We start from the raw sequence: 19,315 nt of genomic DNA, 5'->3' as shown, positions 1-19,315 counted from the left end.
CCACATCTCCATAGAACAGGGAATAACATGCAACCTGCACCTCATAGCAGTTGCAAGAATTAAATTTGATCAGGCAAATGTTTTGTACACATTTCTTATGCTCAGCCACCTCAAGAAGCTCTAGACAAAACAAACATGGTGGAAACAATTGCATGTAACTGAGGGCTAAACAACATGGAAAAGATGCAACATGTATCCACTGACTTGTGGACAGTATATTCACAGGAGGCAATAAAGGCAGTGAGAATACCTAGGAAATGTTTCCTGGAAATCCTATCCTTGATCTCAGCTTGAAGGATGGGCAGAGGACAGGATACCTATAGCCCCAAGAAGAGGGGAGGGGATTCCACCTCCTCTTATCTCTTTCACTTTCCTGCTCACAGTTGATACTTAGCCAGCATCACCTGGAAACGTGAGAGGAAAAGTCTCCAGACCCATCCCAGTCCTATGGACTCAGCACTCTCGGGTGGGGCTCAGGAATCTGTTTTAACCAGCCCTACAGCTGGACTTCTGAACATTCAAGTTTGGGAACCACTGCTGTTGCTTTTCTTGATTTTACCTCCTCCTCTCTCTTCGGTGACCACAAGTTCTTTCCACCTGACCAACTCCTGCAGTTTTGCAGCTGTAAATTTCACTTTCATTTCCTCCAGAGAGCATGCCCAACCTGCACTGGAGTCTAGTTTGTCCATGCATAGCCCCAGGTTAGGTACTCTGGCCCTGTGTCATACTTTCCTTGACAAGGACTCAGGGACACATCATTTTGCTTGTTTAATTAACTCTCTTCCTGATAACCTACTAGCTCCATAAAGGCAGGTACTGAGTCTATTTTGTTCACATCACTTCATTCTCGGTGTCTTGCACACTCTAAGGCACTTTGTTAATATCTGTTGGATAGATAAGCAAATCAAAGCAGCCATGAAATAATTGGTTTTGAATGGTATAAAGTATTATAATATCAGGAATATGATACATATACAATTAATAGATGCATTTGAAGTAGTGGTTGTAGAAACACAACTGAGTTTAGTTTGTCTTTGAGAAGAGTTTCATGAAGAGATTTAGGTTTTGAAAATCTTTTCATTGAAAATGCTACCAATGTCACACCATATCACCTGATAAGGTAGCGTTGACTGTTTGTTATTATCATTCTTGGTTGTATTGCTTGTTTGTTATTATCATTCATTTTTCCTCCATGACCAGATTTTTCTGCCTTTGAGCAATCTGGCCCATAGAGGCTGGGAGACAAAACAGCCTCTCACCACTGCAGGGGAAGGGCTGTGGGGAGGCTTACATCTAAGATTTGTGGGTGAATATTGAAAACAATAACTCTTCACTTTATTGTAAAGAAAAAGCTTTGGACCAAGAGTCCTAACACCTGCATTCTAGCTCTGGCTTCCTTCCTTCATTCAAATATTTAAATATTTACTCTATTCTCAGGCCCTGTGCTTGGATCCAAGCCTACAATGGTGAACAAGACATACACATAGTTCCTCCCTCACCAAACCCAAAGGTCTGCTCGTCTGCTATGGGCTACAGCCACTCCTGACTCCCACAGGACACTGAACCTTTTTGGGCTAGTTTCCCCATCTGCCAAGACAGGGTGTTAATTACAAGATGACCATCAAGGTCCCTTCTGAATCTAAAATATGACTAAGAATAACACAATTACTCCCATGAGTTAGGTAGTCAAAGTTCTTCCTGGTTCTCCTCATCCCACATCCAAGGAGCTGAGAAACCAGACCCCTGAGCATGAGGATCAAGGGCATATGTAAACCAAGAAAACGCCATAGGCAGCAAGGCTGGATCCACTTCCATAGACAGCCTAACAGAATGGGAAGAGTCCCAGAATGAGGAAAGACACCCACTTAAGTCCTGGCTGTGCCAACTCAGTTTCCTCATCTGCTAAATAAAAGCTTGGAGGACACAGTCAAGGTCCCTTCCAGCCCTAATACTACAGGACTCTGCTTCCTCATCCTAAGAGTCTCCTTCATCGAAACACTCACCACAGAGCCATGAGAAGATGAACAATAAGCAGTCAGACCCTGGATAATCACAAAGCATGTCAGTGTGACAATTACATCAAATACTAAAGAAAAACTGTCACAATTTTGTGACTACACCTATGGATCAGCTGTCTAGGAATAAACCAATTGGTGAATCTTCCAAAGTCCTTCCAAAAGAAAATGTCATGTTCTACCCTTATGTATTAGGCCATTCTTGCACTGCTATAAAGAAATACCTGAGGCTGGGCACGGTGGCTCATGCCTGTAATCCCAACACTATGGAAGCCCGAGGCAGGTGGATCACCTGAGGTCAGGAGTTCCAGACCAGCCTAGCCAACATGGTGAAACCCAGTCTCTACTTAAAAATACAAAAATTAGCTGGGCATGGTGGCAGGCGCCTGTAATCCCAGCTACCTGGGAGGCTGAGGCAGGAGAATCACTTGAACCCAGGAGGCAGAGGTTGCAGTGAGCCAAGATCACACCACTGCACTCCAGCAGCCTGAGCGACAGAACAAGACCTTGTCCCCCCAGAAAAGAAACACCTGAGGCAATTAATTTTTTTTAAAAAGAGGTTTAATTAGCTCATGGTTCTGCAGGTTGTATAGAAAGCATAGTGGCGTCTGCTTCTGGGGAGGCCTAAGGAAACTTCCAATCATGGCAGAAGGCAACAGAGGAGCAGGCACATCACATGGCGAAAGCAGGGGCAAGAGAGAGTTGCAGGGAGGTACCACACACTTTTAAATAAACAGATCTCTTGTGAACTCATTCACTATTGTGAGGACAGCACTTCTCATGATGGTGCTAAATCATTCATGAGAAATAAACCCCCATGATCCAATCACCTTCCACCAGGCCCCACCTCCAATACTGGGGATTACCATTCGACATGAAATTTAGGCAGAGACAAATATACAGACTATATCACCTTATAAAGGTAATGCTTTCCTTCCTTCTTTGCTTAGTTTTGGTGGCTAATGGCTCTGCCCCACAAAACCCCTGCCTCCCAAGAGAACTCTGCCAAGCCCATCGGACCCTACTCCTTCAGGCAATGCCCAACACCCCCTCCTCAAAGCCCCCTCTTTTACACAACCAGCACCAGCACCCAGGGCTCAGGAAGAACAGGTGACAGGAAACCCCTCCAGTAATGGCAGAGGCCCAAAAAGGAAAATTCTGGAGTGGTAAGGAACTTTGTCTCATCCTTTAGCTGTGATAGGTGAGTATTTAGTTTAGGGTAGGCAATAATAATATACTTTTTCATCACTTACTATGTATGTGCCAAGCACTCACTAGTTTTATCTCGTGTAACTGACGAAACAATGCCGTAAGGCAGCTCAGCCATATTTTCTCTATAATACAGATAAGGAAAGTAATCTAAAGATTTTTTTCTCTCTGTACAACAGGCACTTTTATTAGTGGCTGGAATGCAGTTATTCACAAGAGTGCACAAACAAAATGGGAGAGGGGGATCAAGTAGGGCTGGCAGCTGGCACAGGAAATGGGAGACACCTGGCTCGGGGGTTCTCTCTGTTTGAGATCCTGGGACAGTGCTATCAAGTGAAGAAAAGAAGCTGGGGGCCTTGGGGTATTGCAGGTGGGAATGGAAAACCAGGTCCTCTGAGTTCAACAAGTTTGGCAAAAGGATTCCCAAGGTAAGATGTCTGACACCTCTACCCATCCATCCTCCAGAAAGTCCCTTGAGTAGATTCAGTTTCTCTTACAAAGAGAAGTGTGTTAGTAACTGGCAGAAGCAAGCAGAGGAGAAATTGGCCCAAACTCTCCAACTAGCCAACAAGTTTCCATTCTAATTGGCACCCATTCATAAAGTCACTTGGAATAAACAAAACCTTAGTTTTTTCAGGTATCCTTATTTTCTCAGATTTCACACTAGAATACCAAAGTTGTACTTCTTTTTCTGAAGTGCCACTCATTTAAGGACTTATTTTCTCCATTGGAAATTTTGCTCCTTTGAGCAGCTTTATATATTTATTTCCCAACAGACACAGATGAGTCACAGAAGAGGACCATAATCTTTATCTGAAAACTTGGAGGTCAGATGTGCTTCGAAGTTCAGACCTTGTGATTTTAGGAAAGTAATGCAATGCATTTAGCACACATCCTATAACACTCAAATCAAATTAATATTATTCAGCAAAACATGCAAATAGTCAAGAGAGAATAATATATACTATAGAACCTCACATTAGGCCGGGTGCGGTGGCACATCCCTGTAATCCCAGCACTTTGGGAGGCCGAGGCGGGTGGATCACATGAGGTCAAGAGTTCCAGACCAGCCTGGCCAACATGGTTAAACCCCATCGCTACTAAAAGTACAAAAATTAGCCAGGCATGGTGGTGCATGCCTGTCATCCCAGCTACTCGGGAGGCGGAGGCAAGAGAATCACTTGAACCCGGGAGGCAGAGCTTGCAGTGAGCCAAGATTGCACCACTGCACTCCAGCCTGGGTGACAGGCAGAGACTCCATCTCAAAAAAAAAAAAAAAAAAAAAAAACCTCACATTAGTTCAAGTTAAGTTTTACGACCTACAGAGTGTATCAAAAGCCTACAAGAAAAACTTGTTTTCAGAGCTTTTCACATTTCAGAATTGTCCATAAAGGATTACACCCTTACAAATGGCTCAAAAACTAGAAGAAAACAAAATCAACCTGATAGTTACCAACAATGTACAAAGTAAAACAATCAAGGTACCAATTTTTGCCTAACAAATTAGTGAATATGTTTTTCAGGGAAAATAACAAGAATATGAAACTGAGTCTTTTTGGCTATTGCTGTGAGAATGTAACCTGGGATGACCTTCAGATCAACATTGGTGTCATCAATTGCCTCAAAAATGTGAACATCTTTGACCCTCAAAGTGCCTATTCAGGAACCCATTTTCTGTGGAAGTCCTCTGATATTTGGGCAAAGTTTCACGCACAGACGCATTCACCGAAACAATGAGTTTTAAAACTCACTTAAAAATAATTAGCAACTGAAATCTCCCAAATAGGTACACAGTAAAGTAAAATACAGTGAATCCATATAGTGGAACAGTAGGCAGCCCTTTTTTGGGTGTGTAGGGAAATAGAGAAACATTTCTGGGTAACATAAACTGAAAACGTCATGATACAAAGTTATATTGCATTATGAACCTATGGGAGTTAAAAATGCAATTAGAGGGCTGGGTGCGTTGGCTCACGCCTGTAATCCCAGCACTTTGGGAGGCCAAGGCAGGTGGGTCATGAGGTCAGAAGATAGAGACCATCCTGGCTAACACGGTGAAACACCGTCTCTACTAAAAATACAAAAACAAAATTAGCCAGGCATGGTCGTGGGCGCGTGTAGGCACAGCTACCTGGGAGGCCGAGGCGGAAGAATGGCTATCTCAAAAAAAAAAAAGCAATTAGAGAAGACCAGAATGAAATATGCTAACAATGGCTAGTGCCTTGGAGTAATAGGATCAATGGTGATTCTCACTTCCTCCTCCCACAAACTTTAAATCTTTGGGGAAATTTTCCAAAAATACCTATTGTAGCTAAAGGGAAATGGGAAAAGATGGCTTGGCTACTTAACTCCCATGCAACAGTAGCAAATTCTAAACTGAGGTGTCACTCTGGGCTTTTTAAAAATCCCTATCATTGCAAAGCTATCACCACCGCCAGAATAAAAACTGTATAATATATGTGGTCCACATTTATTTGACAATTTAAATGACATAATATAAATCAAGCCTAATGTGCACTCTGGAGGAAAAAAATACTATATTTTTTAAAGATAAAAAGATATATGCCACTTTGCCATCTACCCAGACCTTTCAGAGACAGTAAGACAGATAGACAGGCATTGGCACAATGCCCAATTTACAAGTGAGGAAATGGAGGTGGACAGAACCACATGCTACAGGCATCAGGGTCTCTTTCTGATTTTTTTTTGCAGAGGAGGGGGGCAGAGTCTCACTCTGTCACTCAGGCTGGAGTGCAGTGGCATGATCTCTGCTTACTGTAACCTCCGCCTCCCAGGTTCAAGTGATTCTCCTGCCTCAGCCTCCCGAGTAGCTGGGATTACAGGCATATGCCACCACACCCAGCTAATTTTTGTATTTCTAGTAGAGACCGTATTGGCCAGGCTGATCTTGAACTCCTGACCACATGATCTGCCCGCCTCGGCCTCCCAAAGTGCTGGGATTACAGGCGTGAGCCACCGCACCCGGCGTCCTTCTGATTTTTGACTTCAAATCCAAGGCCCTGACTTAAGGCTTGGTGTTCTTTCCACCATATCATCCCATGACCTTGTTACTTACTGATTCTTTATAAATATCTTAGAATAAAAAGAATTTTCTTCCTCAAAAAAATAGTTTAGTAATAATAAGCATGGACTTCAAAATCAAACAGATCTGACTCAATGGACTCCATGCCAAAATCCAACCTACACATGAGTGACTTTTTCAACTTCTCTGAGGCTCAATTTCCTCATCTACAAACACAGGAATAAAATTACATATATAACTGACAGGAAATTCATTGTAAGAATGAAATGATCTAGGCACTTAGACTACTGCCTGCCACAAAACAGGTAATAATAAAAATTGAATTCCTTTTTCCTACAAGAGTAAAGTGTCTACAGTGTAGTAACACCAAATTCTGATTTTAGCTTTTATAAACCACACCAGAATTATTAATATATTAATTCTATTAATATAATAATTATTATATTAATTCTAATAATATAATTATTAATATATCTGCTTTCAGTAGCACACCAAATCTTTACAACCACTGAAGTATCCTAAATTATTAGGAACTACTCAACCTAATAGTTTATACCAATGACGATTTAATTTATTCTTTTTGTCAGCTTTAAATCATTTCTCTATTGTTTCAATAAGTCATTACACTTCAACATTAGGGCCAAAGAATTATTTTTAAAGAAACAATAAAATTTGTTGTTTGTTCACTTGGGGCTTTGGTGTCTCACATTCAAATTCAACTATTCAAACTTCCAAATAGATTAATTTCATTTCTTTGTTTAGAGGGGTTAGGGGCAGGGAATTGACAGAGTTTTCTCACAGTTTTCATTTCCTTTTTAAATTAAATGTAGATGTGGAATCCGAAGCTCCAAGGTGTGCTTTTTCAAAACTCTCCAAACACTGTATATTATGTGGATGTACAGCTTTGCAGCTACCTGGCTAAGGGAGAACCTGGAATTTAATAAAACTTATTTTTAGCAACTAAAAGGGAGTCAGAATGCTGGAGGGAAGCCCACAGCCCAAGGACAATGCATTTCTCCTCTTATCCGCCACAGGACCTCTTCCACCCACTCCTTACTCCAGGGCTATGCCCACTGTCTGAGAGAGAAACTAGTAAGACTGAAGGTTGAGTAACCAGAGAACTTACGGACATAAATAAGCCAAGATGTGGAAAATCATCCCTTTGGGTGCTTGTGGTATACAGTTTCCAATGCTGCTGCTAAGAGACAAGTTTAATGAGATTCTTCTACTAGGAAGGAAGTGAAAAAGGCACTGCCACTACCCACCGTGAAGCTATCTGTCCTGCTTTTCTCTGCTTAACAACTTGTGATAACCACATGCTTATAATTTTATGATGTTCTAAACTATCTTAGAATCTCAGCGAGACTGCAGAGGTTGACTCATATTCTGTTTTTCTCTGCAGAGCAGTGGGGTACAGTGGAAAGGGAATGAACTTTGGAATCAAGCAGGCTGGGTTATCCCGGATACAGATACATATAAAGGTACACACATACACAGACACCTCCTAGTGGTTCTGCTTCTCTGACTGCTGACTGGCACAGTCCCTGTGTGATGTTCAGCCAGTTGTTTAACCTCTCTTGCCTCAGTTGCCTTACTGGAAGTAAGTACTTCATCCAGTTATGAGCAATGAGTTTAAAAATGCATATGAAGGCTGTGCTCAGTGGCTCACACCTGTAATCCCCGCACTTTGGGAGGTCGAGGAGGGTGGATTACTCGAGGTCAGGAGTTAGAGACCAGCATAGCCAACATGGTGAAGCCCCAATTCTACTAAAAAATACAAAAAGTAGCCAGGCATGGTGGCGGGCGCCTATAATCCCAGCTACTTGGGAGGCTGAGGCAGAATTGCTTGAGCCCAGAAGGCAGAGGTTGCAGTAGGCAGAGGTTGCAGTAAGCCAAGATCGCACCACTGCACCTCAGCCTGGTAAACAGAGCAAGACTCTGTCTCAAAAAAAACAATTTTAAAATAAAAATAAACAAATAAATAAAAATGCAGTCGGGCACGGTGGCTCACACCTGTAATCCCAGCACTTTGGGAGGCCGAGGCGGGCGGATCACGAGGTCAGGAGATCGAGACCATCCTGGCTAACATGGGGAAATCCCATGTCTAGTAAAAATAGAAAAAAATTAGCCAGGCGTGGTGGCGGGCGCCTATAGTCCCAGCTACTTGGGAGGCTGAAGCAGGAGAATGACGTGAACCCGGGAGGCGGAGCTTGCAGTGAGCCAAGATCACACCACTGCACTCCAGCCTGGGTGACAGAGCGAGACTCCATCTCAAAAAGAAAAAAATAAATAAAAATAAAAATGCATATAAATACTCAACCCAAAGCCTGGCACACAGCTGGCATTCAACAGTATTTCCCATTTCTTTCCCTCTACTTCCCTATGCGTAACGTACAAACATTAACACCATCTTCGGTTCCAAGGGGATCAGATGTTGGCTGGTCAGAGCATTTTCTCTTTACACAGGCCTCAAGATACTGGCAAATTTGTGCTCTGTATCTTTTCCTTTTTAGGCACCTGTTTCTTCTTCCGCATTAACTTTTATCAAAAAGAAAAAAAAAACAAAGGCTGTCATGCAATTAGGTGAGTGCTTTCATCAGTAACATTCCAGTCCTGAGACCTGGGTGTTGCTCAGAGGTCAGACAAAACACACACCCACTCTAGGGATGGATTTCTCCTGCTGATGATGGCTAATGACATGCATCATGTGCTGATTTTTAAATAATTTTACTCCCAGATTAAACTCTTCCCCAAATTCTGGAGCAACTGACTCCAACCCTCTAAGGAATGTCTCCAACCTCACATCCAAGTGGAACCTGATAATGCACCTATGTGTCTCAGCAATGAAACGCAGGATGAAAATCAAAATGAACCAGCAGGGCATAGTGGCTCATGCCTGTAATCCCAGCACTTTGGGAGGCCGAGGCAGGAGGATCACTTGAGGGCAGGAGTTCAAGACCAGCCTGGCCAATATGGCAAAACACGTCTCTACTAAAAATACGAAAATAAATATAGCCAGGCATGGTGGCACGTGCCTGTAATCCCAGCTGCTCAGGAGACTGAGGCAGGAGAATCCCTTGAACCAGAGAACTGGAGGTTGCAGTGAGCCGACATGGTACCACTGCACTCCAGCCTGGGTGACAGAGTGAGATCCTGTATCCAAAAAAAGAAGAAGAAAAAAAAAATTGTCCCATCCAATAAAACATGTCACTAGCTGCCATTTTCCCAGGTGGATGGCTAATGGAAATACGGGCCTGCTAAAAATACTCAGGAGACAATACTACCTACCTGGTTCCCTTGCAAACCTGTTCTGGTTTCTATGAAAAAGTGAAGGCCAAACTGCTAAGTCAGTGTAAAAGTTTTAAGCGACCGAAATGTTCTCAGGAGGAAGAGTTTATGGATGTTTATGGAGGAGACAGTCACTGTTGAAAGGCTTCTAGTTGCTTATTATTTGGACCTGAAGAGGAGCCACCCCTGAAATCAAGCTTGGAAGAGCTTGCTGACGTCAGACTCCAATCTGTAGTAACCCCAAATGGCCAAGCAGGTATGCGGGGTTTTTTTTTTTTTTTTTTTTTTTTAACTGAGGCTGTTAGGTGGCAATTAAGAGGGGAAGCGGTGGTAAGGAATCCCTAGTGTCTGCAGTTATAAAAGCAAGAATATGACATAGGACTTCCATAAAACTTCTACCTCCTCTTAAGATTGATTTCAATTAAAAACTGCTTCATCGTTGGTGACACTTTAGCATCTCTGCTGATGGCTTCCTGCCCTGACCACACAAGGTTCCTTTTGTGACGACAGGAATCAACACAAAGAAGAAAAATATTTAAGTTTACCAAAGCGCCTTCCCTTTTTCCGAGCCTGATTTCTACAGGATATATGGGAAGAAATGTGAACTCCTTGACCTGTTACAAGAATCCATCAACTACCAAAATAAATGGAAACTTGGAAAGAGATTCAAGTCCTCTAGGTTTCAGGATATTTTAAGGTATTTAAAAGGGAGAAGGAGGCGCCGACAGCGCACCCGGTGCTCTCTGTCACGATCTTCCGCTCGCGGCGCCTTTGAGGACAAGGGCGGTGGAAAAGGGGTCCGCGGGGTTCCGAGGCGCGCGGCCATGAAGGAAGCGCCCCCGAGGAAGCCCTGGTCCCTACGCCCCGCACAGCTCAGGGCTGGGGGACACAGACCCTCGGCGGAGGCCCCGGGGAGGGCAGGCGGGAGCGGGGCCGGCGGGAGGGGAGGGACGAGAGCCGTTGCCACGCACCGCGCCCTGCCCGGACCGCCCCGGGACAGCCAGTTGTTCAGCGCCAGGATCCCGAGGCTGTGCTAGAAAGCGGGCTCCTCGGAGCGCCGCAGGGCTGCGGTCCCGACCCCCTCGCTTCCTTCCGCGCTCCCGGGAACCGGCTCAGCACCCGGCGCCCCGGCTCCTACCGGACACTCACCCGGAGCCACCAGCGGCGAACTCACGGCGCCTCCCACGAAGACAGCAGCGACTAGGACGGTGGACCCCGGGAGTGCCCGCACAGCCATCGCCGCGTCGCTTCGCCCTCCTCCCCCAGGGCGCCGCGTCCCGCGCTCGGGAAGGCAGAGCCGCTCCGGAGCCGGCGGGCTGATCGAGTGGCTGGGCTCGGCCCCAGGGAGCGGCGAACCCCGCCCCGCCATGGCCCCGCCCCGCCATGGCCCCGCCCGTCCCCGCCCACCATGGCCCCGCCCCACCACACCACACCCACCTCGGCTCGGTCCCGCCTCTTCCCGCACGCCCCGGGCTCCACCTAAGACGGCACGAGGCCCACTCATGGCTCCGCCCCCGACTCCCCGCCCACCTCAGCCTGATCCCGCCTCTCCCTGCCAATCCCGCTTCCTTTCCAAACCAGGAAGCAGCCTCTGCGGCGCAGCTAGGCCATGAACACGCCCCGTTTCTCCACCCACCTCGGCTTGGCCCCGCCTCTCCTTGCCGCGCCCCGGACTCCACCTAAGAAGGCACGTGTTCCATCCATGGCCCCGCCCGTTTCCCCGCCCACAGCTCAGCCTGACCCCTCCTCTCCCTACGACTCCCGCTTCCTTTCCAAACCCAGCAGCAGCCTGGGCGGTGCAGTTAGGCTATAGCCCCGCCCTAGTTCCCCGCCCACCGTGGCCCGGTCCTGCCTCTACTTGCTACGCCCGCTTCCTTTCCAAGCCCGGCGGTGATTACGCGGGAGCCTGGGGCTGGAGAAGGGTCGCCTGGGTGCAACCTTCCTCCGGAGCTGAGACTAGGCGGGCGTGGGAAGAGAAAGACGGAGCTCGCCCGGAGAAGCACTGGACAGCCAGAAGCGGCCAGCACTGGAGTGAGCCCAGTCTTTTTTCGCTGTTGGCATGTCTATCCAGCTAGCATTCCCCTCGGTTGCAGGTCTAGGGAGTGATGCTCTGCTGGACGTCACGTTCTGTTGTTTGAAAACTAGCAGAAAAGATAAATAACTTAAATTTCTTCCTCTGTTTGCATTTAAGCTGCTCCTATGGGGAAGATACCTCTGTGTATTTTCAGGAGCAACGCCTTTGTTTAAAATCGTGTGCCTGTATTGCACCTTGCGCATACTCCTGCAAAGTAGATCTTTAGGTGCCCAGGCACTTATTATCTCCTCACATCCTCACATCAGCTCTGTGAGGTGACTATTAGAGGCCAGGGAGTAAACCCACGATGTCTGGGCCACCATGATAAATTGTAATTATCTCATTGTCATTGTGTTTGCTCGCTGCTGTGCCCTCAGCGCCTGGATGGAGGACAGACAGCACACGCTAAGAGGTCAGAAGTGTTTTTTGAAGTTGAATCATCTTCACAAGCATTGATAGGACTCAGAGGCGCTCTCTGAATAGTTCCTCTTTACTGCCCTGTAGGGACTGTTGTTACTGGGCCATCAAGCATTTGGTTGAAGGAAATGAGGGCAGGACTTGAGCAAATACTCAACACCAGCAAGAAGAGGGGGTGCATGGGGGCTGTGGGTTTTCACAGGATGGGTCTCATCCTTGAGGTGATTGATAGCCTCTAGTTTTCAAAGAACTATTTATTCTCTCACCGAGCCCTCCACGCAGTCTGCGAGACTATTATTACAAACATTGCGTTGATGTGGGAATTGCCGGTGACAGAAGCTCAGGCCACTACAGTACAGATGGCTGAGGCTGAAGGATGGAGCCCCTGACCTTTGAAGCCCAAGGGGGGCACTGCGCGTCCTGAGCTCAGTTGGCTGCGCATCCTGCAGTCTGGCAGGCTTAGCAGGCAGCCTTTGCTAGTTTTATATCAACATAAACACTGAGAATGGATGCAGAGGAAAGCAATCCATGTGGATTTCTAACTAAAAAGGGAGAGAATCCCGGACCTAGAAATTAAACTATAAATTAGAAGTCGTAGCCAGAACGAGCTACAAAATTTGCAGGGCACAATGCAAAATGAAAAGGCAGGGCCTTTTGTTCAAAAATCATTAAGAATTTCAAGATGGCAACAACACAGCATTAAATCAATTGTGGAGCCCTCCTAAACACACAGTTGCACAGGTCACACACTTATACAGCCAGCTCTGGTTTTGTAAGTTAGAATGTGACAAAATGCTTGAATCAAGAAATCTATTCAAAATGTAAAATGTCATTTCAAAATTGAATCATGTTTTACTCTTTTCCCACAGATTGAACTTACTATTAAAAGGACGGGATCATTTTTGGCTGTGCGCGGTGGCTCACGCCTGTAATCCCAGCACTTTGGGAGGCTGAAGTGGGTGGATCACGAGGTCAAGAGTTCCAGACCATCCTGCCTAACACAGTGAAACCCCGTCTGTATTAAAAATACAAAAAAGTAGCCGTGGTGGTGGCGGGCGCCTGTAGTCCCAGCTACTTGGGAGGCTGAGGCAGGAGAATGATGTGAACCCGGGAGGCGGAGCTTGCAGTGAGCCGAGATTGCCCAACTGCACTCCAGCCTGGGCGACAGAATGAGACTCTGTCTCAAAAAAAAAAAAAAAAAAAAAAAAAAGACGGGATCATTTTTAGCAACACATTTGAATTGTATGTCTGTTACGGCTCTTCAAATATAAAAATACAATCTAGTACTTAAGCCTTACCCATTATCTACCAGGCCCTTTGTTTTACAGATGAGAGATGGTTAAGTGATCTGCCTGACATCTTATATCTACTATAAGCCAGGGTTGAAACCCAGGGCTCTGAAATTTCTCTTCCTAAACTTTCCATAACACCTGCTTGACACATTCTCTATAAATGTCTTACTTTCACATACCCCATATACATGCATTTGTATGTCTTGTTAAAGGAATGAAGGAAGGGTAGGAGGAAGAGAGGGGGAGGGAGGGAGGAAAGTGAAGAGGGGAAGGAGAGAGGAAAGAAAGAAAATCCAGCTTAAATTATTTTCCATATCCTTAACCCTACAGATTTATTCGTACAATTTAAATAGCTTCTACATATGTATATCTAAAAATCCAGTTTTATTTTAAAAATAAAAACTCCAATGTAATGGAACTTTTATTCTCTATTATGAAGGGGATGTCATATTTCTTCTGAGAACATAAAATGGAAATTTTAAAACTAAGTTATATTTCCATTTTTTCAGAAACAAAAGTAAAGTTTTAATAATTCTTAATAACTGTCATTAATTGAAAACAATAATCCTCATTCAGCCCTTAGATTTAGTCCAATCCTATGATGGGTACTCTTTTTGTATTCTTTGATCAATTCCTCACAACGATTTTATATTTAGGGAATCATTGTTAACAATCTTCACTTCAAAGCTGAGGGATTAGGGCATTTACCTGGGTCACATGGCCTCTCCCTGGCACCACCAGGATGCAAATCCAGGATCAGCTCCCTCAGGCCCATACTTGCACCCTCCTCTTACGCTGTTCTGCCTCTGAAATGCAGAACTCTAGTCAACCAGCTCCTCTTTCGCAATCTAAATTATTGTTCTGATATTCCTTCATTGCATGTTTAACCTAGCCTTTTTGAACTCCGTTTCAACACTTGCTTACATATTTTTCCTCAATGAGAATAATTTATTGATTGATGGGAATGGATTATAAGTCAGAGTGTATAGGATCAAATTTACAAACATATACAATGTGAGGTCCTTTCTGATTTTCATTGTTGTTTTTCAGTTTCTCTGTAAGGATTCAGTTAATCATTCCCCTTAGTAGAAACCTTTCCTGTTTTCCTCTGAACTGCTAGCTGGTGATTTTCATCACCATCATTTAAATACATAAGCCTCACTTGGCTGGTGTTTACTCTAATTAATGTTGAACACGCTTCCGCAGAAGGTCTCTGTAGGATTTCTTCTGTGATTTAGATGTAATCATCTCTCCTTTTAAGAGGTTATATCCAGGAGATAGGCTTACATTTCTTTTTTAAAAATATGTCTGCAGGGGATAAAATATTTTATACAATCTGGGACTATTTTGATATGACAACAAATATATGCTGTGTTTCTGGTACTGGGCTGAGGGTGAAGGGATGGAGGGGAGAGTCACTACAAGCTGAAGAAAAAGATTCTAACTTTGCTTTTAAAGTTTTAAACCTACCTGGGAGGAAGGGAACAGCTGCATAAGTGAACAGGAATGGCCAATGGCCCAGGGGTCAAGGGACACAACCCTGCCAAAGATTCACTCTACTCTGTGACTCTCTGCAGCTTCTTTTGGGTTGGTCTTCCAACCTATAAAATACGAGGGTGATAGAATGATTTCTTTTTTTTTTTTTTTTTTTTTTGAGACTGAGTCTCGCTCTGTCACCCAGGCTGGAGTGCAGTGGCCTGATCTCGGCTCACTGCAAGCTCCGCCTCCCGGGTTTACGCCATTCTCCTGCCTCAGCCTCCCGAGTAGCTGGGACTACAGGCGCCCGCCTCCTCGCCTGGCTAGTTTTTTGTATTTTTTAGTAGAGACGGGGTTTCACTGTGTTAGCCAGGATGGTCTCGATCTCCTGACCTCGTGATCCGCCCGTCTCGGCCTCCCAAAGTGCTGGGATTACAGGCTTGAGCCACCGCACCCGGCCGATAGGATGATTTCTAAAGGTTCCCATCCAGCCCTCAGATTCTATACCATAATGAGCAATCAAATGATAGGGGGTGGTAAGTCAGGCTACACTGCAGGGTTTCTCAACACTACGGACATTGTTGGTCCAATAATTCTTTGTTGTGGGGGACTGTTGTGTGCACTGTAAGATGGGTAGCTACAATCCTTGACCTTTACTGACTAAATGCCAGCAGCTCCCACCCCAGCTGTGACAACCAAACATGTCTCCAGATATTACCAAATGACTCTAGGGGACAAAAATCATTCCCAGTTGATGACCACTGGGCTGGAGGAATCCCAAGAAGATCAAAAGAATTGTAACTAGAAGCTCTTGACCAAGGTTTCAGGGAAGAGGTGCATCTTGAGCTGGGTCTTGAAGGACTGGGATTGATGGAGAAATGAGGAATGTACAGTAAAAGAATGTGCATGGTACAGACTGCACAATCATACATATGCATGAGGAAAAGACGAGGATAGGTCAGCAATAACTGTGGGTCACAGCTGAGCATAATAGTCGACAAAAGGAGGATGGACAGCTTCAAATGCTCAGGAATTTGTCCTACTTTATAATAAATAATTTTATCACCAAAGTAGATTTTTTAAGGGAAGATGAGAATAATTGCCATTGTTCAATTAGATATATTCCATCATACATTAAGAAGCCTCAGCCGGGTGCAGTGGCTCACTCCTGTAATCCCAGCATTTTGGAAGTCCAAGGCAGGAGGATATCTTAAGGCCAGGAGTCCGAAACCAGCCTGGACAACATAGCAAGACCCTATCTGAAAAAAAAAAAAAAAAGGAAGCTTCAAAAAAGTAAAATTCAGAGGAATCTAATCAATAGCAATGGTGTTCCTAATCTCTGTCCAGTTACCTAGATCACCACATTGAGTTATGTTTCATGGGCACATCGTCTCCCCAAAATTGCAGATAAGTGATTCAGACCATTTGCAACCAGATCCTCAAAATCAGGTGGATATAACATTGATATAGTTGTTCTCAGTAAAGAGCAAGCGAGAATTACAGTAAGAAACTGCGTGGTTCGAGACCAGTGAAACCCACAAATGTACATTTCAGAGGATAAACTCTAAAGTGCATGATGTTTCTCTTAGACAAGCTTCCTTTTGATCACAACCAACAGAAACTTTAACAGTAAATGTAGTATAAGGATAAAGCACTCTTACAAATATAAAGAAGGCCAGGCCTGAAACCCTCAAGCCAAGACTTCCCATGGCTGCCTTAACCCACACCCTACTCAGCATGACCTCCACAAACTGGCAATAGATCGGTTTCCCTCAACTTAGGAGACCATGGGGCTGCCCAGCCAGGGACTCTGAGTGTAACTGTTCATCCTAGACAAGGATGTTGGACATGGTCCTCCCACTGACTGATAGGTTCTATATAGGAAAGTATCATGGAAGCCAATAGAATCTATCAAGAGTTTTCTGGGGAAAGAAGTGATCATCAATGTCAGATATACTGAGGAGTATTGCAGGAAGTCAGGGACCCCTAACGGAGGGACCGGCTGAAGCTGTGGCAGAAGAACATAAATTGTGAAGATTTCATGGACATTTATTAGTTCCCCAAATTAATACTTTTATAATTTCTTATGCCTTATTTACTGCAATCTCTGAACATAAATTGTGAAGATTTCATGGACACTTATCACTTCCCCAATCAATATCCTTGTGATTTCCTATGCCTGTCTTTACTTTAATCTCTTAATCCCGTCATCTTCTTCGTAAACTGAGGAGAATGAATGTTGCTTCAGGACCCTGTGATTGTGTCAGCTGCATGAATTGTTTGTAGAGCATGTGTGTTTGAACAATATGAAATCTGGGCATCTTAAAAAAAAGAACAGGATAACAGCGATGTTCAGGGGACAAGAGAGGTAACTTTGAACTGGCCACTGTTGAGCCGGACAGAACAGAGCTATATTTCTCCTCTTTCATAAGCAAATAGGAGAAATATCGCTGAATTATTTTTCTCAGCAAGGAACATCCCTGAGAAAGAGAATGCGCCCTGAAGGTAGGCCTATAGATGGCCCCTTTTAAGGCGTGCTGTCTTTTATGTTCGAAGCCGAAGGGATGAAATAAGTCCCAGTCTCCTGTAGCACTCCCAGGCTTATTAGGAGGAGGAAAATTCCTGCCTAATAAATTTTGGTCAGACAGGTTGTCTGCTCTCAAAGCCTGTTTCCCGATAAGATGTTATCAATGACATGACAATGTGTGCCTGAAACTTCATTAGCAATTTTAATTTCACCCCATCCGGTGGTCCTGTGATCTTGCCCTGCCTCCATTTGCTTTGTGATATTTTATTACCTTGTGAAGTATGTGATCTCTGTGACCCACACCCTATTTGTGCACTCCCTCCCCTTTTGAAAATCGCTAATAAAAACTTGCTGGTTTTATGGCTCGGGGAACATCATGGATCCTGCCGACGTGTGATGTCTCCCTCGGACACCCAGCTTTAAATTTCTCTCTCGTGCTCTTTCCTTTTATTTCTCAACCCAGCCGAGACACTTAGGAAGTAGAAAAGAACCCACGTTAAACATCGGGAGTGGGTTTTCCCAATAGAGGAGTTTAGTAAAATAAGGACCAAAAAGTTACCCAGCAAATCAGGCAATGTGGAGGTACTTGAAGACCCTTGTGGAAGAACATTAAGCTGAGTGATAGAGATGGAGCCCAGAGTATAGTGGGTGAAGAGTGAAAATAGTAATAGAGAGTTTTCTTGGGCCAACCACAGTGGCTCACATCTGTAATCCCAGCTCTCTGGAAGGCCAAGGTGGGAGGATCACTTGAGCCCAGGAGTCTGAGACCAGCCTGGGCAACATGGTGAAACCCCATCTCTACAAAAAGTACAAAAATTAGCTGGCTGTCGTGGTGTACACCTGTATTCCCAGCTACTCAGGAGGCTGAGGTGGGAGGATTGCCTGAGCCCAGGGAGGTCGAGGCTGCAGTGAGCCACGCTCATGCCACTGCACTCCAGCCTGGGTGACAGAGTGAGACCTTCTCTCAAAAAAAAAAAAAAAAAAGAAAAGAGAAAAAAAGAGAGAATTCTCTTTTCAGAAACTTGGCTGAAAGAGAACAAAAAAAAAGCTGTAAGGACTTGGCAGTCAAGAGAAGGTTTTTGTGGATTGAAATCGATTTTCTGGGACAACTGAAAGGCACCTGGAGAGAAATATGTGAAGAAATCAGAGCAAGGAGAATAACTAATATAGCGAGATCCAGAGGAACTCGATGATAGCATCAAGAGCATAGGAGTTGTTGACCTCACAAAGACCAACATTTGATGCTCTGAAATGGAAGCGAGAGGCAAGAGAAGGGCACCAACGTGTATAGATTTGCAGGTGGGAAACAGAAAGTTGAGAAAGTTCACATTAATAGCGGCAAAGCCGTTGCTATGATTTGAATGTCCCAGCCCAAAATTTATGTTAAAATTGAATTGCCATTGTGATGGTATTAAGAAGTAGGACCATTAAAAGGTGATTAGGTTGTGAGGGCTCTGCCCTTAATAATAGATTAAGGCCTTTATCTCAGGAGTGGGTTAGTTATTGAGGGAGTAGGTTCCAGATAAAAAGGATGAATTCTGCCCAATTTCCACTCCGTCTCCTGTGCTCACTTATCTTCTGCCTTCTGCCATGGGATAATGCAACATGAAGGCCCTCACCAGATGCTGGCACCATACTCTTGGACTTCCCGGTCTCCAGAACTGTGAGCCAAACAAACTTCTATTGTTTTGAAATCACCCAGTCTATGGCATTCTGTTATAGAAGCTGAAAATGGACTAAGGCAGCCATCCTCTGACAATGGAATAGACAGGAATGGTGCAAGGGTTTTGAGGAGACTACGTTAAGGCTCCCAGTAAAGGTGTCTGGGTTGTGTACTGCACAAGGGCACCATATATTAACTTATCCCAGAATGTGAAGGCCAGAGATTCTGGCCTTCTGATCAAGTCACGGAAAAGCAGAAAATATACTCCTCCTGAATATAATCCCACAATATACATAAGACCATGCATATAC

At 44.6% G+C, this 19,315-nt stretch overlaps 1 protein-coding gene and 1 long non-coding RNA gene across 2 annotated transcripts in view; one reads left to right on the top strand and one right to left on the bottom strand.

Moving 5' to 3' along the window:
• Positions 1 to 10,899, bottom strand: part of RELL1 (RELT like 1) — a 79,947-nt gene extending 69,048 nt beyond the window's left edge. Inside the window, exon 1 of the mRNA XM_008017661.3 lies at positions 10,705 to 10,899. Coding sequence (XP_008015852.3) covers positions 10,705 to 10,792 — 88 coding nt within the window. The 5' untranslated portion in view covers positions 10,793 to 10,899. The remainder of the gene's footprint in view (positions 1 to 10,704) is intronic.
• A 286-nt stretch (positions 10,900 to 11,185) lies between these two features.
• On the top strand, positions 11,186 to 13,340 carry LOC140710556 (uncharacterized). Its single transcript, XR_012091625.1, has 2 exons — positions 11,186 to 11,586; positions 12,916 to 13,340. It is a non-coding gene; the product is annotated as an uncharacterized lncRNA (long non-coding RNA).
• Positions 13,341 to 19,315: the final 5,975 nt, after the last annotated feature.

The sequence above is a fragment of the Chlorocebus sabaeus genome, chromosome 27 (genome assembly GCF_047675955.1).
Source record: "Chlorocebus sabaeus isolate Y175 chromosome 27, mChlSab1.0.hap1, whole genome shotgun sequence".
NCBI classification, from domain to species: Eukaryota; Metazoa; Chordata; class Mammalia; order Primates; family Cercopithecidae; genus Chlorocebus; species Chlorocebus sabaeus.
Note: the sequence above shows the minus strand (reverse complement) of the source record. Positions and strands in the feature narration are given on the sequence as shown.